This window comes from Harpegnathos saltator, unplaced genomic scaffold, assembly GCF_003227715.2.
Source record: "Harpegnathos saltator strain DR-91 unplaced genomic scaffold, Hsal_v8.6 scaffold15, whole genome shotgun sequence".
Lineage (NCBI taxonomy): Eukaryota > Metazoa > Arthropoda > Insecta > Hymenoptera > Formicidae > Harpegnathos > Harpegnathos saltator.
Genome location: NW_020229928.1, coordinates 619040 through 642843, shown reverse-complemented (window position 1 = coordinate 642843; position 23804 = coordinate 619040). Strand labels below are relative to the sequence as shown.

The following is a 23804-nucleotide window of genomic DNA, read 5'->3' as shown; positions in this document are numbered from 1 at the left end:
GAGAGGATTAAAGCTGCTTCGGCACGCGTTCGAAGGCCCACATCAGGTGTTCGCACGTGATGCACATCCACGTGCGTGTCGCAAGAACGACGTCAGCTGGCCTATCGAAGCGTTTTCCAACGGGGAGAATTGTAATCGCGATACCGAAACCGCGTATTGAGCAAACAAAGGCACGGTACTTACGTTCATACGCATATGCGGACGGTGTAATTAATTAATGATAAATAATGGAACGTGATTAGCGACAATCGCTGCATACGGATTAGTATTGAAACTCACCCGATGATGCGCGTACGGAAATGACTGTGCCTGATGATGACCGCGCTAATTGGGGCGTATCACCGAGGCTTTCGCCGCACGAAGGAACATTGTGAAGATCTTTTTTTTTTTTTGTCGACATTAGGGCCTGCGTGAAGAGCCTCGGAATTTATCATCGTTCTTTCGCCGTCCGATATGACGCAGAATAAGCCGTAGCGGCGCGTACAACGTGGCGCAATGTGCCTGTTCGCGCAGCGCATTTGTCAACAATGCGGCTAGGGAGAGCGACATTATTACGCACGGCTAAGTATGACGTGAATTCTCTATAATTCTCGTTCTCTTGAACGTTTTAAAATCCGTTCAAATAATACCGGACTCGGCAGGGATATTTTTAAAAAAGTATGACATTTAAAAATCCGAATATACACGAAGCGCGTAGAAAATATTGCGTATCACGAAATTTTTATCTAAAACGTTTCCACCGGATATTCTCCCCTCGAGGATTTGCGAATTGATTTTGTCGAAAGTCGGCATATTTTCGAGGAGTTGTTTCGGCGAGCGCTAAACGCGTGAGAAAGCGCATGTAAAAAATGCGTGTCTCTTACTTGCGGCGCTGTGAAACGTATCGGGAATATTTGAGTCATTTAAAAATTTTTCCTCTGTCAGTCAGCGGAACCGTAAATTCGCGAGAAGCTGCGAAAGGGGCTTTAAAACGGTACGCTAAAACTCGAGGCAACCGGAACGTTCACGCGAATCGGATGAGAGCCGAAACCACCGGCCGCCGCGAATGAGTCGTCAAAGAATTTTTTTTTTCTTTTCCGAGCCTCTCTCATCGCCGCATCTCGATTCCAGGGTAGCGGTAACGCGCCGCGAAATCACTGGCGCAGCAATTTTCGAACAGCCGCTTGGAATCACAAATTTCGAGAGGCTTGAAGCGCGTGGCTTAAATCCGCCGTTTGTGCTATCGTCGAATCTCCAAACCTCTCGAATCTCCTGATTTCCCTTTCTCTTTGCGGCACATTTCCCTCCTTTGTAATATTACTCGGACAGTCGCGTGTAATTAAAGAGAGAGAGAGAGAGAGAGAGAGAGGGACCAATTCTACGTTAAAAAGAAATCGCTAAAACGCCCGGACGAAGTTTCGCGTTGCGCAAGCACCTATTACTTTTAATTGTAACAATTTTTTCCATTAGTCGCCATTTATAAAGGATTCAATTACCTTGACACAAATTGGAAAAGTGGACTTTAATTGAATTTGATTAAATAAAATACCGCGGGGCTTCATTAACTTTAAATATATACGAAAAAACAGCACGCCGCGCGCAGGCTCATCGTAAGGCAAAAACCTCGATTGTCTTCTCGCTGATGATATACTCGCGCGGAGGGTCTTCCCGTCTCTCTCCGTCTCCGGAATAATCGATTTACTTGGACAGAAAGCCTCACATTTAATTCGAGGTTATTTTACCTTTACGAGCGCAAAGGAGAATTCATAAAGCCAATAAAACTTTTGTCGTGGAGGAATCCTCCTCCGTAAGTGGTACCGTCGCAAAGTTTGTCGAGCGTAAGGAAATCTCGGTCGCGCGAAATCAATGCCTGTTTGCGAACTCGCCCGATAGAGAGAGACAGAGAGAGAGAGAGAGAGAGAGAGAGAGAGAGAGAGAGAGAGAGAGAGAGAGAGAGAGAGAGGAGAGAAGAAAAAAAAAAAAAAAAAAAAAAGAGGAGGAGATAGAGCAAGGGAGGGAGCGAGCAAGAGAGTGAAGAGGGTAATGCATCCTCTATCAGCGAATATCTTCGACTTTCCGACTACGTAGGAAATTGAATTACGCAAAATTGCTCGCGCTGTGCGTTTCGCGTGACGGGATCATTCGTGAGATCAATATCGGTCCTCTTACATCGTGCTACTACGACGATAACGATCGCATCAGCAGGATCTGCCGGCCTGTGTCTGCCCTGTTATTTCTGTCTTAATCTCCTGCCTTCCATTTAGCGAGATCGTTCACTAACTTTCAAAGACGCGTGCTTATCCGTCTCGAGATTGCACACGCTGTACACAGCCTCGCCACAAGAGCCGGTGTCATTAACGCGATGGTCCCTGTCGGAGCTGATATTACTTGTGTTGCATTAAAGCGTCACCGCTTATACCCGTTGCACACACATACGCGTATGTTTGTTATGTAACTCGCACATACTACGGGACTTTGTTGAGCAAACAAAGTACAGCAAGCCGCGAAAGTTCCGTTTCGGTGGATTTGCGCGGACAGCTGCTCATTCTCCGCTAATTAATTAACTTTATCGACTTAAGGAGTTTATAATTACCAACAACCACTTTCTTTTTCTCTTCTACCTCTCCCTCTCTCTCTCTCTTCCTCTCCCAGAAGTCGTCTAAATTATTCCCCGGGCTTCCTGCGCGCAATTACACAAGTTTACGAGAGCTATTCTCACGGATTCCCTCTACGATCAATCGCCGCGTGGAATCAATACGATATGAGCGACATTGATTCACCTAATATCATCGCTCAATCTATCTAAATAATGCGCGCGCCTGAACCCACCGGAAGCGCTCGCGCTAACGCTCGCGCACTCTCGGCGAGCATATTTTACCACCTAATATCTGGCCCGAGAAGCCCATCTATATTAATCTTTAGAAGCTCCGTTGACGTAGCGGCGCCGTAAACCGGTAGCGCGCTAACCAGTTAACGTTAACTTGTAAATTAATAGCGGATCCTCCAGCAGTCTTTAACCGATATACCGGGCTCCGCCGTTCACCGGCGGGAAATACAAACAGTAGCTATGTCCTCTTACCCTCTCTCTCTCTCTCTCTCTCTCTCTCTCTCTCTCTCTTTTTCCCCCTCTGCCTCTGTATCTGCGATGAGGGTGGCCAAAGGGAGATAGGCAATTGTATTATTCAGCACTTATACCAACTCACACGGCCAAGGCAGCGAACACGAAGGCAAATATAGCCGACCGGGGTCGGCGAGAACGCCGTTACTACTACTTGGAAACCGGCGCGCCGCCTGGAATATCAGCATCGAGTTCCTCGATCGTCCTCTGCACCCCCTGGGACGAGAGCCGAGCTCGACATTATAACCGCGCCTTGATGCTCGTGTAATTTCATTTCGCGCCAGGCAATCTATCGGTTCTAGAAAGTCTCCTCTTCCGGAGATCCTTTCGGCTCGCGCGAGCGCGCGCATGCATAATCGCTACGCGCGTAATCGCGCGACATTAAGGAGGTACTTTTTATCCTGCGGCTGCTGCTCAGGGCGTGTTCGGAGAAGCAAGGCGCCGTTAAGATCGCCGCGACCGGGCACAAAGTCGTAGCGCGCTAATTTGCCCCGCTCTGAGACGATTTACATATCGCGGAAAATCCGCCAGAGCCCGCGGCGATTTAATGCGGCAATGAATACTGATTGAATATTGATATCCGTTAACGGCGCAAACTCGGCCGACATTAATAGAATATCGCCGGTGCACCGCTCGGTGCAGCTCGGGCTCGCGCATTATTCAGAATGCGCGTATAATGCGCGTCAATGTAGCGCACAGCGCTGCGCACACACGGTTGACGCCGTCGACACACTCGGCTCGGCCCGCGCGACCCGCGACACGGAAATGAATATTTAGACGACGTCGACGGGCGCGGGGCGGCGGCTAATAGAATTTTTTCTCGCGTAAGCGCATTACCTTCGACTCGATCCCGGCCCGTGTATCCTCTCGCCATAAATCCAGGAATCCAATCGCGAGTTTTACAGGCCGTTGTGGCCCTACGCGCATAATAAAAAGCGCCGACAGATGAGGGCTCGCGGTGTGATACGTGCCGCTGGTGTGGAATTGAGGATGGGGGATTTATGCCAGGTGGATCTTGTTTTACAATCGTCGTGAGCGAGCGTGAGAGATAGGAAAACAGCGAGTAACCGCGGGCACTCGCCCTCCGCCGAAGGCGGATCCTCCACGTCTCTCACGCGCATTCGACCCGGCAGAAAAAAGTGTGTCATTAGATATTTCTTGTGTACACTCGCTGCTGCTGCCGAGTGTAAGTTTCCGCAAGTATGTCCCTCGCGATGATAACAGGGCAGCATATAATAACGCAAGAATTCTTACGTCGCTTGTTTCGTGTGTACGTTGCATTGTCGATGCTGAATGGAGAGTTGTCTCCACGGTTGTCTTTCCTGTAAGCCGGCGTGATTATGTTTTTTGTCTAAAGATACCAGCCAGCGTCTGGCTGGTATCTTTAATAACAGTCTACAAATAACATTGTAATAATATTGTTATGTCGGCGCGAGCCGAGGTAGAAGTTTATATCCACGGATTCACGTACGAGAAAAAACGCTCGCGTTTCTTTAGACACGCGAAATAAGATTCTCTTGAGATTGGCCGGCGGCGGCGGCGGCGGCGGCGGCGACGGTGAGCAAACATTTCTTCGCGACAAGTCGAGTGTGTTCGTCAAAGCGTGGAGATTTATGCGCGACGGCGACATCAAATAAAACGCAATTGCCCGACGGGGTGGGTCGTGCTTGCCGATATTCGAGCGCGCGATAAAAACGCGCTCGTAATGGATCGTTACGCGATAGCGCTTCTAGTTACTCATTTTCCGCCACGTCTCGGCCGGAAACTCCGGCCGACGTGGCGCGAAGGACGAACGGTGAGAAAACGGCGGCGTTATTTCAAATCCTGCGAGAGAGAGCCCGCCGTGACGAGCCGAAAACACTCTTTGTCCTCATTCAGTGACGCTCCATCGATTGATCCACCTGTTCCGATAGTTTCGATAGTTTCCACCTTGCTCATATTGATTGCTCTCTCCTTACGTCGATCCTCTCTCCCTCGAACATCCCTTGCGAGTGGCAGCGAGAAAAGAAAACATGTGCGCCCTTACCTTCTCGCGCGGGCGCGCAAGTACACACACACACACACATATACATGCACACATGGATCCGCCTACCCCTCGCGGCGACTGCTCGCTCGATAGGGGGTGCCACCCCTCCACCTACTCGCGCTCTCACCCTCTCCTTTATTTTCCATCCTTTCCGCCTGGCCAGCGTCCGGCCATCTCTCCCCTACGCTTCTATTTCCTGCCGTCCGTCATCTTCGCCACCCTCCGACGTCCATATCTTTTCCCACCCCCAACCCCTTCATCCCGTTCGCACCTGGACTCGCTCAGGGCTGTCATAGACCGCTCTTTCCGTTACACGCGCTCGCAGCTCGTTTCTCTGTTCTTCCCCTCATCTCCTACCACGATGCCCGGCTCTCTCGTTTCCCTGCGCGCGTGGATCTACCCTCTCCTGCTCTCGCGTGTCCTCAGTCTCACTCTCTTCTGCGTCCACCCCCACTCGCACCCTGGCATCCCTTCTCTGTGCACGATCTCCGCCCTCTCGCTCTCCGTGGAAGCTCTGCTCTCTCTCTCTCTCTCTCTCTCTCTCTCTCTCTCTCTCTCTCTCTCTCTCTCTCTCTCTCTCTCTCTCTATGCGTGTTGATCCCCCCTGGAATTCTTGCCTCGCATTCATCCCTTCTGCTTCCCCGCGGCCTGGCAGCGTCGCTACTCCGCTCGTTTGATCCTACGATGACTCTTTTACTTTGATCCACTTCGCGTCTCTCCCTCCCTCGTGTACGTTCTCCGTCTCTGTCGATACTCCACCGACATGCTTCCTCCTCATCTTCTTCCAACTTCTCCCCCTTCCTTCACACGTTTCTCTCTTCCCACGCGCTGGTGTCATCGTCTCTTCCTGGCGTGAGGAACATCCTCCCCCTGGCTGCCTCAGCGGAGCTTTGCAAAATCCGCTGCTTTCGCCTTTATTCGTCCTCCATAAACTCGTAAACCTACACCCTCGCGGATCCACGCACATTTCCTCCCTCTGGCGCTCGTCGGCTCCGCCACCCCTTCACGCACTTTCCCCAGCATCCGCGACCCTCCTCCGCGCTGTAATCTCCCTCCCCGGGCCGCTTCTCTCCTCCGTTGCTCCCTTCTGCCGGCCAATAATCTTCTCTCTCTCCCCGACCGAGCTCCCTCCACCGGCACTCTTAGCGTCCCTGTCTCGCGGTTTCTCTATCACACCCCATGGCAGTCTCTCGCCAGCCACCCCTATCTACGTGGTCCGCCGCTCCGGGCGCCGTCGCCGTGGAAGTGACGCTTTGCGCGGCATCGCCGGGGCGCTCAGTCGGCACCGCGTCCCACCCGCGTCCGCCTCGCTGTGGACGATCGAGCCGTCGTCGCGCCATCAGTACGGCCGGAACATCGCCGACTTGGCTACCTCGTGGCGCGCTGTGACCCCCTGCCGCCCCTGCTTCGGCCCGGAGGATCGCGCAGAGCAAGTCGGCCCGGAGGAGTCAGCCCGGAGGAGCCGCGGAGGCTCTCGAATTGGCGGCCGCCGTCAACTAGCCCGCCAAGCCACCTGGACGCCTCGCCGTCCCGCGCTTGGGAAACCGAAACGGTTCGTTCGTTCGTTCGTTCGTTCGTTCGTTCGTTCGTTCGTTCGTTCGTTACTCCCACTTCGACCTACCCCCTGCGTAGAGAAGGCCGGATGACATGTGGGGACATATATATATATATATACACACGCACGCAGTCGGCCGGACCTCGCGATCGATCCACACTCAGGTCGCTCGATTGCGCGCTCCAGGACTCGCTGGATCACGTTGGAAGACACCGGGCTCGGTAATTGGGTCGGCGTCATTAGTCTCGGCTGAACTTTCAGTCGCGCGCTACGCTCGCCACGGAATCCCAGGAATCCCTAGGTCACGCCGGGTCATCCGAAGCGCCGACGTCGGGCTCGGAAAATAGCCGGCTTAACGGATTACTCCCCTTTCTCGCGCTTAAAGGGCGCTCTCGAGACGAGGTCGGCTACCGCCGCCGGTGGATTCTCCTCCGCGAAGTCGTCGAGTCGGGTAAACGAGTCGAGGGTAATACGTCGGGTAAGAACCCATGCGAGTCGCGTTCTCGCGACTCGCATGGCGCACAGTTCGCCAAATAGTCGATCGTCGTCGCGGCTCTTCGCCAAATTGGCCCCGCCAAATTGCATCCCTTGGCCGCGACCAAGCCAGCCACCGCGCGGCGAATCGGGACGCAGCTCACGAACGATAATTCAAACATCCCCCCGAGGGAGCCGCGAAGAAGATCAAATGCTTATAGGGAGCTCATGCGGCTGCTTTGCTTCGCACCCCACCGCGCCTGCATCCCCGATATATTCCCGATACGCCGGGGATTACTCGGCGGGGCTTGAGTCTCATAACCGCGTTGTAATTTCAACGGCGATCGCGCGAGCGATGCGCCAAATTAATTCCGCTAACTCAACCGGAACACACACACACACACACACACACACACACACAGTGATTCGGAATTCTGCGTGTCTCACGTTGTGTTGATACGCGCGTGCACTACAGAGTGATAAATCGTCGTGCCTCCGAGTAGACGGCGGTCTACGTGTTTCACTCTGAATGATACATATATTATACATTGGCCGTCCACGACCGGGCACGTAGTGTTTTGACGCGCCGACGAACCCGCCGGTCGTCCTGTGGCTCGCCAAGTATCTGTTTGATAAGCGGGGCTTACGTCGGACTGACTGACTGAAACGACCAGATATAGATCAGCTCGGCCGCGATCCGGACCGGATTCGCTCATGTATGTGTGTGCGCGCGCGCGCATCCTCCCGTGCTCACGTCGCCCTAGGCATTCTCTCTTCTCTGGAGCGTACTTTGTGTTTAACGTACACAGCAGCTCTTCGAATAAAGTGAATCGCGGGAGCACACAAGCGAGGAAGACGGAACCCGCGGCGAGAGCCGCGTCCGCCTTTTCGAATACGTCCGCGCTCGCGATCGCGTTAGAGTGCGCCGAGAGTGTTCGAGCCCGCTCCATTCGGCCGTTCGCTCGCGGGCCAGCAGGAACGCGAATTAATATTTCGGTCCCGGCGAATGAAACTTCATTACGTACGCTGCGCGCCGCGGCAGCGTGCTCTGCTCGTCGTTTGAAGAAGCCGCAGAATTTACTTCAGCTAGCGCCGTCTCGCCGCTTTTCCGCCGGGATGTAAGATTCCCGGGCCAGCCGCGAGCATTTGCGAGCGCGAGCGATTGTAAAATGTCCGAAATGCCATGTATTATGAAAATCACTAAGGTACAAAAGAGACCCTCGCTAATGCGAGAGTAGTCGTGCAGCGCATATGAAAAAGGTCATCCGTAGGACGAGGCCGAGACCGCCATTTTCCACGAGGAGAAGACTCCACTGTTTATGGTCCGAGGGAGAGGCGAGCCTGCCGCGCGATGCGGCATACAAACGACAAATAAAGTGAAAGCCATAAAATTATAACATCATATCTATATTCAATGACAGGACGTTACCCGACTTATGGACCCATCTTAATGAGCGAGCTTCATTTTCAAACTTCTCCATCGAAGATTACAGTGACGCACGTATACATCAGCAACGTCGTGTCCGTGATGAATGGCAGTCCCGCCCTTGTCAGCCTGAATGCCTCGTATATCATAATTCACAATTGATCCTCGCATTATACCCGGGAGGACTGGCGGAGGGCGCCGGCGATTCGCAAAAATGTCGTGTTTCGCGCCCGAGACAGCACTCCCGTATCGATCGCAAGCGATCGTTACCTCGACAAACGACAGTGGGATTTAATTTACGGATGCCCCCCCCCCCTTTATATTTCTACCTTCCTCCCTCCCCTCGCGGCAATCAGTAAAGGGGCACGTGCTGCGAGGCGTGCAAGGACGAGAAAGCGCGAATGACGCTTGCTGTTTTTCATCGCCGAACCGCCCGCCCGGCCGAGGCGCGTGGTAATACACCATTGTGATGTATGCGCGGGTCTCCGCGTCTGGCCGGGAACGACGCGATCTACTTGGCGCACGATTGCCGGCCTCTCGCCCGACCAAGCAGTGGGACGATCTACTTGGCGCGGCTGCGCTCCATTCTTCATCCGATCGAGATGGATCGATCTATTTGGCACGGCCTTGACTCTCTCAGCTACCGCATTCGCTGACACTGGCGAGGTTAAAATAGAGAAGAGAGAGAGAGAGAGAGAGAGAGAGAGAGAGAATATTTGAGAAATGTAGTTAACGCAATTTTGGCTCCGCTTCGCGTTATCCTTCGTGTTTGAAAGGGGATAAGAGAGAAGGGGGAAGGGGGGACGGAAGCGCCAATTTCCTCATTATCTTGCGAACGTGTCGCATACGCTCGTTCGGTAACCAAACATGCCGGCGATGTGCCTGCTGTCTGCCTTTTGGCAGGACGCAGACGTTTGGCAGAAGAGATAGACCACAAACATACCTTCTGGCAGAGTTCACGGCGAATCGGACAGATCGCACTGCGGAAATTCGAGGGAGAAATGAGGGATTGACAATCGCGATCACGCAATCAACTCTCACCGGAATCCCGAGAGTCGCGCGGTCACTTTATCCTCGAAATTCGCGATCGCCCGATTGAACGTCATTGTTCCGTGAGACCAATCGTGGGACGTCGTCGAGCAGCTGGAGGTCGTCGTGATCACAATTTTGCGTATTCCCGCGTGGTCGCTTAGTTCGCCGAAATTTCACAATCGATCGATTAAACACCGTTGTTTAGCGAGAGACCAATTAGACCGGGGGGTGGGTGGAGGGGGGGCATGTTAGAGAGGCCGTCGTAATCATTATTTCACGTAATTCCAGCCGAAGTCCCGAACACAATCGCGGTCGCGTCGAAATTCCCAGTCGATCGATTAAAACGCCGTTGTTTCACGGGACCAATTACAGGACATGGACAGGCGGCGGGCAAGACCACGACGATATAAAGCAGGACGAGCAGGACTAAGGTCGGGACGCGTTTAGGGGTCGTCGAAAAATCGCCGACGCATTCGGAGAATGCCAGGGGCTGCTTAACGAGGATGTACAACACGAGTAACGGTGGACGATGAGCGGACGGACAGGGAGCTCGAGGTTAATCGTGTTTCCGGCGAATTTCCGACTCGGTTGATCGACTCGTCGGCGTCGGGCAGCGATCGTCGGGAAGCCTGTAATTTGAGGGTGTAACGAAGCCTATATACGCGACGCCGCGCCGCGTAGACGCGATCTGGAGCTCGCGGAGAGACAGAGAGAGAGAGAGAGAGAGAGAGAGAGAGAGAGAGAGAGAGAGAGAGAGAGAGAAAGAGAGAGAGAAGGAGAGAAAGAGAGAGAGAGAGAGAGAGAGAGAGAGAGAGAGAGAGAGAAGGAGAGAGAAAGAGGGAGGGAAGAAGGGGGGGGAGAGAGAGAGAGAGAGAGAGAGAGAGACGGACAACGCCTGGTTTCTGAATTTCCATCGATCCGAAATCCAGGAGCTCGGCCTTAGCTGACAGCCGAGGCGCTGTGTTGTATTTTTAGCCCTACGTTGGCCCGATATAGTTTATCGTTCCCCGGTAAGCCCTTAAAAATAAACGAACCCGTATCGCGCGAAAAAGTAAGCGGGTTAAAGGTCAACAGGGCGTGGCTGTGTCATGTGAGTAGAGGACGAGAGTGATCACCCGCGAAACGCGCGCATGCGATATTTCCGGTAGACTCGTTGACTGATTATCTCATCGTGTGTCCCGAGTTTTCCCATTGTCTCGGATGATTATTCACCCATCTTCCCTCTCCCCCTGCTCCTGCCCCGCCCCCAAGTCCAGGGCACGTGCGACTAACGTTTCGCGTGCATTCGCGCTCGCCCGCTGCTTTTCAAGCGAACGCCCCTCGCGCGTATTACAGCGTCTCGTTTCATTTGCGGGAAATTGCTACGCCTTCGGATATAATTTTTACGCGCGAGAGCGCTGATATCTCGGAGTTTGATAATTAATTTTCGCACAAGTGGATTATTTACTCGCACGCTCGTGCGAGCGTGACAGAGAGAGAGAGAGAGAGAGAGAGAGAGAGAGAGAGGGAGAGAGAGAGAGAGGGAGAGAGAGAGAGAGAGAGAGAGAGAGAGAGAGAGAGAGAGAGAGAGAGAGAGAGAGAGAGAGAGAGAGAGAGAGAGAGAGAGAGAGAGAGAGAAAGAGTGCGAACGAGCGAACAAGCGCGAGCGCGTACGGCAGAGAATTAATATCGGTCTTTAACTTTATTACCAACTTTCGTGCCGTGTGAAAGGATCGTACTTTGTGGCGACTCTCGACCAACTTCGCGACACAATCGCGCCGCAGCTCTGCGCGCTTTTTGCTTTAATTGCAATATCGCATTTACACGGCGCGCCTACAATCTGTCGCCGGTGACCGCTGCGTCGCGAGAGGCAATCATTCGCTCCCTCGCGCCAAGAAGAAAATCCTGCTCGAATGAAGAGCACGACGCATCTCAGAATCGAGAAGAGTGGCGCCGAAGAGAATCGTTGACAGCGCGCGTAATCGCGCTCGTTATTTGCTCGAAATCGCGCGGCGTTATCCGCAAGAGATTCGCATTAAAGTTTGCCGCCTAACTTTGACTTATCTCCCTCGCCCACGCGAGATTCATTTCGAGTTGCGCATTTTACTTTTTCGGTCTCTCGGGGCTACGCCGAGACCGAAATTAAAGCTCGGCCGCGCGTTTCAGCGAGACGCCGCGCGGCGCGCGGAGATACTCCGATTACCGAAAGAAGCGACAAATCACAGAAGCCGTAACCGAGGCGACACTATCGCGCAACTGCGAGCTGAGATAAATCTCGCGAGCGCGAGAACGAGAGCGAATTTTTGCCTGCGCGATCAACAGTCCCCGATGATCATCACGATTACGGTGGCTTTTTCTGCCGAAATTCACGGGGCGACATCACGGGTGCTCCGGGACTCGCACGACGTATGTACGAAAAGCGCGACGGAAACGCTCACGGGACGGTCCTCGTGCAAAAAAGCGAAACGAATTATTGAGACTTCTGCATGTTCCACCAGCGGCACTTACGGCCGCGATATTGGAAAAAGTTTTTACCGCTGCGCGTATATCGACGTGAAGCTCGCGTGTAGCGCGCGCGTATTCCGTTGACGGTACTATGTGGGCGATGGTATTGGGAGAATTACTGCCAATTCGCGCGAGAGAGAGAGAGAGAGAGAGAGAGAGAGAGAGAGAGAGGGGGGGAGGAGGGGTGGAAAGGAGAGAGAAATACGGGGATTAACTACATCATGAAGCACACGCGTGGAAATTTCCCAATTGCCGTGTTACGCCATCACGGCGATTAAATCTTCATATTACCGATGATGAAATCTATCAACGAGATCTCGATTTAATATTCGTCCAGGCCAACACGCGCCAACGCCGGGCCATAACTACGTGTGCTCGTGTCTCCGGTCGGTAGTTCTTCGCGCAGCGGTCGTAAAGTATCGTTTAATTTCGCGTTTAATTTCGCCACTCCTCTCGAAAGTTTTCAGCCTGAGATGTCGGGCCGGTTGGAAAGTCCGGCTCGACGGTTGGGTCCAATTTGATCATATTGCACATTGGATGAGAATAAAACTTCCTCGGCCGAGCGAAATCGCCGTTGTTTCTGATCTTTTACCGATAACGGACCATTATCAAGTCAACGTTGTCGCCTGTGTGCGTCGCAGCTTATTGAAAATCGAACCGAACTTTTTGACCGACCCGATGCGTCCGCGATGTGCACTTCTTATTCTTTTCAAGTGACATTTCCAGAAGCGGTGCACTGAACGAGAATGCAGCAGCCGGCGCAAAAAGCAGCGGCTGCCTTTTAAACATTACTTCCACTAGACGAATTGCGCAACATTGACGCGACAATATTTGGACGTTACGTCGACATACTTGCTGGCCAAGTCGCAGTCATTGAACCGACCCATAATTCATCGCAGCGAAATTACATCATTTTCATAAGATTCTAGCGGTGATAAAAAGGAGTATAAAAGTTTGTTCAGTCGTCGAGACGACGTTCGCTCTCGAACAAACTTTGCTCCTCCAAACGGAGCGTCTCTCGTCGATTTCATCAAATATTTTCCCCCAGGCAGAAAGTTCTTTCTTCTTCTCTTATCCACAAAAGATCATCCGTCACTGGGCCAACCTCCGGCGTGTCATGTCGCTCTGAGAAAGAGCACGAGGCTTCGAATTTTAATATCGACCCGCTTCTAAAAATATCACCGCCCTCGCACGTTCCCGAAATAACGGGTGCTCTTATCGCGTTCGCGCGTTCGATGGCGCCTTTGACGAGGCCCGCGCGAGCGAAGGCCCTGTCAGGGGATTAAGCGTGAAATTAATGCGGCGTGCGACGCGACCGAGATTACGACACATCCGCGCGAGGCGGAGGCTAGTCACTCGGTCAATCGCGCGGGCAGATATGCCGTTAATGGGAATTCTGAATAGCACGGTTCATCGTGACAATGACGTTGACGGTAGGAACAATGTCTCGCGAGGAGGCGTATTGTCGATCGCATTCGCGAGGGCACGCAGCGCCGTGCGGTTAACAAAAGCTCCTCCCGCCCCGCCACCGCCGCGCCGCGCCGCGCCGTCGCGGAGACAACCGCATACTGTTCACTCATTAACGACGCGCGTCTTCGCGAAAACAAAGAGACTCGCGCGCCGTCCTCTTTGCGCTCGGGCCGATAACGTCGAAACGCCCGCGGACTTCCCCGCCCGTCGCACAATTACGAACAAAACAGGCAACGTTGCCGGAGATTGTATCATTGGTAAAGAGAGAGAGAGAGAGAGAGAGAGAGAGAGAGAGAGAGAGAGAGAGAGAAGAGGGGGGACGGAGAGGGAAAGATGCGCGCCATCGAGTCGTCTCCAGAGTTGATTTAAATAATCGTCATTTGAATCTTCTTTCAAGTGAAATATTCAGCTTTGAATCTACTAATGAGGGGTGAATTCTTCTTCGATCGAATCGCGATTGCAGACATAATGTCGCCGTGGGGCGGTGCGAGCAGAGTAGCTGTCTTTTTAATACCTTGTTTCCCGAAGTTTTCAGACTCCAAATCAAAATATCTGTCGCGGGGCAACATTCAATTAACGACTATTAACATGGACCTTCAACACGCCCGTGATTGTTTCTCGCGAATTTAAAAAATTCACAAACGGACACGCGCGGTCGAGTATAGTGTAAAAATTCATACATATATTTAGCTTCGGCTAAGACGAAACTGTAACGCCCCGCAAAGTACGCGGAAATGCCACGATATTCGAGTGGCGGCTTAAATGAATGAAATCGCATGCAAATTCATTGCGAGACTCGTGCAATTACGATTAAGTCACGTCTTACGTGCAAGTTACACGACGTTGGTGTATGCACGCGCGCGCGCGCGCGCGAGTTCTTCGGCGCAAAGCTTGCGAAGAATAACTCGCAAATACGCGGCGCGAAGTTTCCGGCAATGAGACTCGCGTAATTGCCGAGAGTCTTTGGCAAGGTTGGTCAAAGAGCGCGGAATAAGCCGCGAGACAAAGCTGCTTTGCTGACGTGTTTAAAGAAAGAGAGAGAGAGAGAGAGAGAGAGAGATGCAGTTCCGCTTAATTAAGTCCGTTTGAGCTCCGCTGTCACGCTCGTTTTGCAAATTGAATCCGTTAGCATATCTGTTATTAGCGATACTCGAATTTCGCAACGTAACGTTTCGATTTGCGAGCGCGTTTCTCTCTCTTTCTCTGTCCTCCTCTCTCAAGACCCGCGGACAGTGTATATCCGTCCGACTAAATCGTTTACCGTTACCACTGTCGTTTCTGCAACCACGACGTTCCTTAGTATCCGCGGTAACCTGCATCAACGTATTTGCATTCGCGACAGCGCAGCCGGTTCCGCGTAGTTCCGCGCGATCGAGGATTTAATAATTTCGCTAATTAGAGCGACTGCTGTTTCAATAACGAACTTCGCATTAAACCTGAAACGACTTGACTCTCGAGACAAGAAACGTTGCCTCGAGCAGATGCTGTCGCTTTGATAAACATCAACGAGATCTGCGAAAGGATTACGACGGGATAATTAGCAACATTCTACTAGAGGAGATCACGTCGATATTGTCCCGCGATATACTCCGCGCGGGAAACAAACACGACACAAGAAACGAACACGCGGGCGAATTTGACGAGGCAGGAGTTGTGTCCGGAGGAAAGAAGCACACGGTGAGCGCACGGCGAGTCTGATACTTTCAGACTCATCAGAGAATATAATGTGAGCAGTGGGTGCTCATTGAACCGTTGCAACGCGGATAACGCCTGCCGACCACGAGCCAGCCTCGAAATTCTCTCTCTCTCTCTCTCTCTCTCTCTCTCTCTCTCTCTCTCTCGTCGCGCCGTTAATTAATAAAGCTCAAAACACGCGCTAATGTGATCGCGCGTAATTGCGCGCGAGCGCGGATGAGCGGCTGCCGAGCGGATACGAGGCGCGGCGCGGCAGGAAACTGCATCAACTACTTGTTCGACAGTGGTAGTCGGGTCGTCGCACAAAACGCTCGGCTCGGGGACAAAAGCCGCCGCGCGTTGTCCTCGCTCGGACAGTTCATGAATGCCGACGGACGGACGGACGGGCGAAACACGTTTAATTGTGAGAGATACAAAAGAACGGGCGCGGACGCGCGGGGAACGCGTGTACGCCGACGACGACGACGGCAGCGGCGGCGTTAACGAAGCTAACTTGTTGATCTCGCTTTAAACGGGAAGCTTTATTAAGAAGCGCCCGGGGAATAATTCCTCGTCGTCGTCGTCGTCGTCGTCGTCGTCGTCGTCAGCGAGCGCTCGCGGTCCGCGCTCGCGAATTTGCAACGCGCAGGAGTGCTTTAATTCGCGCTCGGCGCTCGTTCCACAGGAAACGACCGTGCAATTTAGTTCGGATGCGGATTTTGAATTCTAAAGCTCGCCCCTCGTCGGCCCCCCCTCCCCCTCGTCCTCCCTCGAGATGCCTGACCTGGCCGTCAAAGGCGCACCTATTTGTCAAACCTCGGGAATAGTTACGAGCGAGTTCGGGATTAGTTCAAGCGCGTCGTCCATTCTCGGTCACTCGGTCTCTCCCGCTCACTCTCGCTTTGCCTCCCTCTCCCTCTATAATCTCCAGCTCTCTTTCTCTGTCTACGTGTATGCGCGCAGAAATTGAAACAAATTGCACGAAATTCTTAGTCTCGTTATACTTTCGGTGTACCGACGCCTGCAAAACTAAACACCCGCCTTTTCCCTTGGAAAACGGACAACCGCGCGTGCGGTTGCATGCAACGCGGTCTGCGCGCAATCGTCCTTTTCCACTGGAGTCTGCCGGAAACACGGGAGATTTATAAGCGAGGATGTGTTACTCCCCCGTTCGCGCTTTTGTAAGGAAACGTCCTATTTTCCTTCCTCCGTCGTTTCGTTGAGAATGATTTCCTCAGTAAAGAATATACTTCGCGGTGGGATTGTCGAACGTACTTTGTCCACAATTGTGGACTCGTCCGCTCTGTAAATTTTCCCACGGAGTGAAATATCTCGCAGTCGAAAAACGATTGGAATTTCGCTCGGAGCGATCGTGAGGATACTATCACTCGTGGAATCTCGCGGAAGGACGAAGGTCTCCGCGAACAGGGAGTCAACTCGGGAGTTGAGCACATATAAGCACGTCTTGGTCATGATTGAATTGAGAAATAGATCCGTCCGTATGACGGTGAGACGCGCATCCGCTTGACTGTTCGATGTCGAGTGAAGTCGACGCGACGCCGACGCGACGGTTCGACGGGCAGGAAGTCACTCTCTGCACTGAGTGAAAAGTCGCATGATTTCGAGCTGCTCGATGCTCGAGCAACGCCGCCTTACTTCCTCCTCAATGAAATTTCACAATCCAATTTCTCGGGGAGACTTGGAAAGTCACGCACACGCGGTTTTATCTAGTTGCTGATAAGCATTTTTCCTAGCTCCGCGCTCGGGGCAGCCGGGACTGATTTTCCCCGCGGTTTCCCAACGACGAGATCAAAGTTCGGCCGGACGATTGATCATCCGCGAGGAAGCTCGATCGCGCGGGGCAATTTTTGCCGAGCCTAGAGAAACGTCGACTCTTGGAGGAACACGAGATCGCGCTCGTTTTATTCATCGGATCGAACAGATCCCACGCGTGGAGTGAGTTTCCACGCGTTTGCAGGAAGAAAAATTCCCGATGACGGGTCATCACGTTATGTAAATGACAGCGAGGAGCGCGTGGAGTTACACGTGTGTGTCTGTGCGCTCACGTGAACGTTTGTGCACGAGGTGTTCCGTGTTCCCCAATTAGATTCGCGCAATAAAGAGATGCGCGCGATGAATTCACATTGGCGAAGTCGCGATTGATTGGTAACGCGCGCACGCGTTGGCAGACCGAGACGACAATTGCGCGACAACGAACACGTTATAATAATAATTACTCCGCCATGTGCGTCGCGAATGACAGCGCCGCGATGATTCTCATTATTCAGCCGCGTTATTCGATAGAGAACGTGATCGCTCGACTATCAGCACTGCGAGGCCGCTTGTAATCAGCGAAAATTGCTTTGCAGCTTGGCCGCGCACGGATACGAGCGCGGGCGAGAAAATGTCGGGCGATTAAGCGGATTCGAAGAAGTGTACCTGGAGCACTCTATTTTCGATTCTTCGAGATCGACACATCGACGCTTCGCCGTCTGAAACATGACGATGACATCACCTATCTGCCTTTCTGCCGCGTAGATTCGCCGCCGCCGCCGCCGCCGCCGCCGTCGGTGTGTCGCCAGCAGGCAAATCCTTTGATCGATGCTGACGTCGCCGCAGGCAGGGCCGCAAGCTTCGTCGCTGTCGTGGAAGCTTTTTTTAACGACGCGAAAGAACGCCGAGTCGCGCGCAGTGACACGGCAGAATCCGAGGAAACCAGGAAGCTCGGTCGCCCTCTCTCTCTTTCTCTCTCTCTCTCTCTCTCTCTCTCTCTCTCCCTCTCCCTTCTCTCGTTGATTGATTCCCTCGTGCGGCGCGATGGCATCCGATCGTCCCTGAAAGCACAGAGAAAAAAAGAGAAATGTCAGCGAAGAATAATTTGCGCGCGGATTTTGCGATCTTTGCCGAGCGCTCTTGCCATGTGGTGAATGTAAATCGAACGAAGAATCGAAAGGAATGAAGTAAAATCGGGGGAGCATAAAAGATTGACTCGCGTAGAATCCTCGACGCGGCTTTTTAAACAGCGCCGTTGTCGCACAGGGCGAAAGGAAAGGGAGGACGGAAACCGTAATGTCCTCGTTGGAATAATCCGACGATGAGCAGAACGAAAGGACCGATTTGAAAAGTGAGTGAGTGAGAGAGAGAGAGAGAGAGAGAGAGAGAGAGAGAGAGAGAGAGAGAGAGAGAGAGGGAGAGAGAGAGAGAGAGAGAGAGAGAGAGGGAGGGAAAAAGAGTCCTCTTCACTGCTCGTTCTATTTGTCACTGCGTGTGACACACGTTCGCACAGCCCGCCGAAGTGGTGCTCCGTGCTCTGACGACCGTCTGACAAACGTGATATCATTGTCGGTGGAATTGGAATTTTGAAACGTTACGCGGACGCGATTATGAACTCTCCTGCGCGTTTCTAAACGCTCCCCGGGAACTCGCGCGCGCACCGTCTAGTATCCGATGTAAAGTTTACGATATATATCACGAGAGACCGTATGCTGAAAGAGAACGTAACTCACCATCGCTTGAATTTACGACATCGCGCCGCGCAATTCGGGATTTACGGAAGCTCAACATTTAGGGGATCTCCAAGTAACTAGCGAACTCGCGGCGAAAAGATCGCTCTGGATAATATCGGAATATCGTGAAGAAAACAATTAACGTGAGTCCCTCTGTGGGTTCTCGCTCTCACCGATCCCTTTGTTAAATCTGTACATCGATTACGGATCTGGCAGTTGGTAATTCTCGTCGATTAATCGCTTCATAAATAACACGCTGCCCGAATATATAATATCCGGCTAAAGCGTGTTCCAATAAATTCGACGTAGCGTGAACAAGCTAAAACGCCCTCGGTTCCGAGTTGTATATTATCCTTGTCAAAACAGGCGGAGGGGGGAGATGACGAAAATAAAAGAGAGAGAGAGAGAGAGAGAGAGAGAGAGAGAGAGCGAGAGAGAGAGAGAGAGAGAGAGCGAGATGAAAAGACACGATGATTTATAACAAGAGAAAAGAATAGGAGGAGATGACGAAGGAGGGAAGGACCGGATGAAAGAATATGAACGAGGCGGAACTAGCGGCGAGTAGATAACGGGTGAAACGGGAAAGAAGGAAGGAAGGAAGGAAGGAAGGAAGGAAGGAAGGATGGGAAGCACGTTGCTCCATTTGTACCTTAGCTTTAAGCGGCTGCCTGTAAAGTGGCGTATTTCCTTTTCAGGTGACAAACCAAGAGGAAAAGGTGCAAACATGCCGGTCGGCGGACGCGTGGCAGGCAAAGTCGGGATCTATAGCTCCCATTACAATGGTAATGTGGACATGGATATCATTCTATTAGGTATATACGAGGTCACGAAGCCGGGAGTCCGTGGCAATTTTCAATGTCCCGTCCCGACGGGACGGTCCGCACGCGCGCGGGGATTCGTCCTGCGCGTCGTCGTGCGACGAAAATTGCCGCGGTACAATCGTGGCTAACGACAGCGGCGGTGTATCGCCGGCACTCGATGTCGTAATTCTGTCGTAATTCTGTCGTAATTCTGTCGTGACAAGCGACCGGATCTGGAGGATCTTCCTGTCCGCGCGCGCGCGCGCGCGCGAGTTGCACAATTATTTACGGCCCCGACCTGGCCGGCTTCGCCGGCCGCGAAGTAAGTTCCATCCGTTGCAGAAGTCTCATACGGACGGGATACCTGCGGATAAGTTGATTTTTGTGCGCGATACAATCGCGATAGAGCAGCGGATCACGTAGGTTGTGTGTGTTTCGTCGATGTACTTATTGCGAGAGAAAATGCGCCTTCCACGAGAGCACGCAGGAAAAATAGCTACATCCTAAAGAGAACATGTACGATATTCCTCCTCCCACGAGTTTTCTCGCAATAAAGACCAAATGTACGAGCAAGTTGACCCGGTGCCACTGAACACAGCTTCTCGCCCGAAAGCCACGCTTTCGCGCGAAATTATTAGTCATCGTTCGGAGCGATTCTTCCGTTTTCTTTGTGTTCCTTTCGCGCGTATACGTCTCGGGAAACCTCTCCGATTGCGTCGATACGTCGATACGTCGAGATTACGTGAGATCTTTCCGCGATACGATCGTGTACGCATGTACACACACACACACGGGCGAGGAAGGATCGCGTGTAAAGTCGTATCCTCTCTCTCGCAAGTGCTCCGTATTTATCCTCGCCGAAGACACGCGAGGAACTCGTATGCAAATTGAGTTGGCGCGGGCCAGAGAGCCGGGAACGAACTCTACAAACTTTCGTATACACAACGTTAATGCGTTTTATATAACGCTACTAACGGCAAAATCGCGCGTCATTCGCTCGGCCGCGAAGTTCCGCGTGCGCGTACTTATTGTTGGCGGCTACGCGCGCGAAATCGATAAAACTGCCGGAATCGCGCCAATGTTCGATCGGATACGACGGGAATCTACAAAAATGTTGACCCTGGGCCGGCTGCCAGCCCCGCCGGCGCGGCGCGGCGCGGCTTTTCATAATTTGCAAAGGAGATCCTCCAGACTGGTCGTTCAGCGCTCGGCTCTTATCTACTTAACGCTGAATTTCCTTCAAACTGCGAGGAAGAACCTCGCGTCCAAACAATTTTATCGCACGACTCTCGGGGAAGAACGCGGAGAATTAGAAAATCACGGCAGCGCGATCGCGAAAATCTCGCACCCTCGGATGCCGAGGATCCGCGGACGCAAAGGTGCAAACTGCTGCCGTGAGATTGTCGCGCAGACACGGTGAAATTACGAACTTTACGCTCTCCGAATCTCTTCGGGCGAAGTTTCACTGGAAAAAAGTCGAGGGAGAGTCGCTCGGATTCGAGCGGTTTTTCACTCTGAATCGGGTGAACATCTTCCCTTGAAATTGAACGGTGGATCTGACGTAAGCAGATCGACATAATAGAGACACAAATTTATTCTGTGACACATCAAGTACTGTGAAACTTGTCGCGGCAAATACACTATGCACGTACTCCGAAGAAATATCGTTAACGTTATTCAGCCAAACTCTATTTCGTACAAAATGGTGAAATATCGTGATTTTACGTTTACAGCACAGAAATAAATTTGCTGTTGACCTTTGTGATATTGAAATTTGCTTCCGGAGGTGACTTCGTTCCGTCGCCCGGAGCGAATTTCAGTCGTTTCGAGTGAGACTTCTCTCCAAGGAATTTCGAGAGTACAATGAGTTCACTTAACGAGTGCGGAATGGCGAAACACGCTTCTGCGAGATGATCGCAGTGAGGGCGAGGATTCGCAGTGAGGACTAGAGACGCGAGCTCGGGTTTAGGAAAATTCTAAATCAACTCGTGAATGCTCCGAGCCGCATTCGAGTTCATCTGAGAATAAGACGGGTTCATTTATCATGACAAGCGGAAAACAAGGCCGCACGATGACGTCTTATACAGGTAACGCGAGCACGGTGAGGTGAGTTTAAAAACCATGGCCAGAGCCGTGGTCGAGTGGAGTCTCATGACTATGAAATTAGGATGCGATTTATGAACTTTGGTAGAGAGAGAGAGAGAGAGAGAGAGAGAGAGAGAGAGAGAGAGAGAGAGAGAGGAAGAGAAGGAGAGAGGAGTAGGTGGCTTTCGCGAGTCACGTTCTCGAACCCGTCCTAAGTCCTCGCTGTTGAGACAGCCTTACACCGCTGATAAAAATTCCCCAGTGGATTTATGCAGAGCCCGCTTGGTACGATCAACGATTCGCGATTGAATTCGACGCGGCGTGTGAGCCGCGAGAGAAGTGAAAATACAATTAACCGTGCGTTAACATATTGTGTGTATCGCTCGGGTGGAATCTTGCCGCGAATCGGATCGTTGGCGAGAATTCATAAATATTTGAGAGCTCTCAAAGGCTTAGTTACCACAAGCAGCCTCTGCCTAAATAAAGAATCTGGGAATTTCATTCGCTAACAAATACGTTTTTGATAGCGAATGAAATGAACGTTTCTAAATATATCTCCCCCCGCCCCCTGCCCCCCACTCACCAAGGGAAAGTATCGCTCGCACGTCCAAATGTGACAAGTTAGAATGTGACGAGTAATCGTTCGATAAAATCAACGTGCTTTCAGGGAAAGGATACAGTGGCATAAATGAGGAGATCATCTGGATCAGCATAGGCATGGGGATCACCATCGCGCTGCTAATCACCATCGCGCTATGCTACATCGCCCGTGAAAAATGTTGCAAGCCGCATGAGGGATATTACACGTCCTGACGCATGCTACCGCCACCCTCGTGGGCGTCCTGGTCGTTTAGTCCGACGAGTCCAGGAATCATCTTCAGTCCGACCACGTCGAGAGGCAAGCCGCGGGCTTACTACATCACCGTTTGAATTCTTCTAGTCGCTATCCCGCCCCCTCTCCCTCCCATCAGCCCTCGACCATCCATCTTTCGGGGAGAAAGCCCTGGTAGAGTCTCATGCGAAGACTGTCAGATCACGTGAAACACGAATCATACGCGCGCTCTCTCGTTTGCGTTACGCAATTACGCCATAATCGCGACGCGGGGCCCGTCTTAACCGAAGAAACACTGCAGAGTTGCGACCAAAGTGCCGGAAAACACGGAAGAATGACGAGCGTTGTCCCACTGTGCGGAAATTGACGACAAAGTCGAGACTAAACTTTCCTTTAACGCGAAACTTCGCATGCGCCCATACACACACACACACACACACACGCGCGCGCGCAAACGCGAGCGCACACATGAGCGCACACGTTCGAGCTCGAATCGATTAAAATGAAAATAGAGAAGAAGAAGAGACGAGACACACATCGCGAGCATTATCGAGAAGCAACGAAGCTGCGGGATACACACGTTTTATACACGGACGGATCGATTTTGCTCCCTCCCTCCCTCCCTCCCTTCCTCCTTCTATGCCGCGGACGGGCTTTTATTACCAATATATATCCTCTCCGGAGCGCATTTGGTACAACGTTGACACAATGCATTCCCGTCTAATGTCCCAATATCGTGCGTTATGGGACCGCTGCCAGGGCTTTCCCCACGAAGATGATAATCTTCGCGCCGTTACGCACACCGGGGAGGGATAAAATTCTCCGGAGAAAAGGTAGGACGACGACTGCGTCGGCGACGACTACGTCGACGATGACTTTGAGGCTTCGTGGCTCGAGGTCCTCGTACAAGGACTTGAAAGCTTTTCTTATCTAAATGGGAGAGCGCGACTTATAATCGGCGGCGCATACTTGCGATTCACAGTTCCACAAGCGCGAGACGCTTTTACAAGTAACACTACGCAACTGTCACTCACCGATTCCAATGAAATCTGGCATGCACGTAGAACATTGAAAAATATTGAACACGTGTTTTTTTATATCGGCTGATATAACGTATTTTAAGAGTGGAAATCACCCATTGATCCCTGAACATAAAAGCACTATTTCGACTCTTTGTACATATTACATGTGATTTCCGTCAAACTTGTCTTCCATTGAACCAGTCAGTAAGGGGTTTTTAGGGTCGCTGATTACGAATCTGGAGACAAAATTACAAAATTCAAGACGGCGGACCCAATATGGCGGACCGAAATTATAAAAAGATGGCTGGTTCAAACCAACTT

General features: G+C 52.1%; 1 protein-coding gene across 2 annotated transcripts; it reads left to right on the top strand.

Moving 5' to 3' along the window:
* The first annotated feature begins 6251 nt into the window (after positions 1 to 6251).
* On the top strand, positions 6252 to 23515 carry LOC105181097 (uncharacterized). Of its 2 annotated transcripts, none has more exons than XM_025296609.1 (3): positions 6252 to 6675; positions 19440 to 19556; positions 22297 to 23515. In XM_025296609.1, the coding sequence occupies exons 2-3, from the start codon at positions 19469 to 19471 to the stop codon at positions 22440 to 22442; spliced, it is 234 nt and encodes a 77-aa protein (XP_025152394.1). In that variant the 5' UTR covers positions 6252 to 6675; positions 19440 to 19468; the 3' UTR covers positions 22443 to 23515. The 2 variants fall into 2 exon arrangements, with proteins under 2 accessions (XP_025152394.1, XP_011135930.1); XM_011137628.3 differs by having other exon boundaries at positions 6267 to 6675; positions 19440 to 19526.
* The last annotated feature ends 289 nt before the right edge of the window (positions 23516 to 23804 follow it).

Bases quoted from the DNA above. Each gene is read 5' to 3' on its own strand.
- LOC105181097 (XM_025296609.1), top strand. From the start codon at position 19,469: ATGCCGGTCGGCGGACGCGTGGCAGGCAAAGTCGGGATCTATAGCTCC. The intron at 19,557-22,296 runs GTATATACGAGG...ACGTGCTTTCAG, and splicing joins CATGGATATCATTCTATTAG to GGAAAGGATACAGTGGCATA.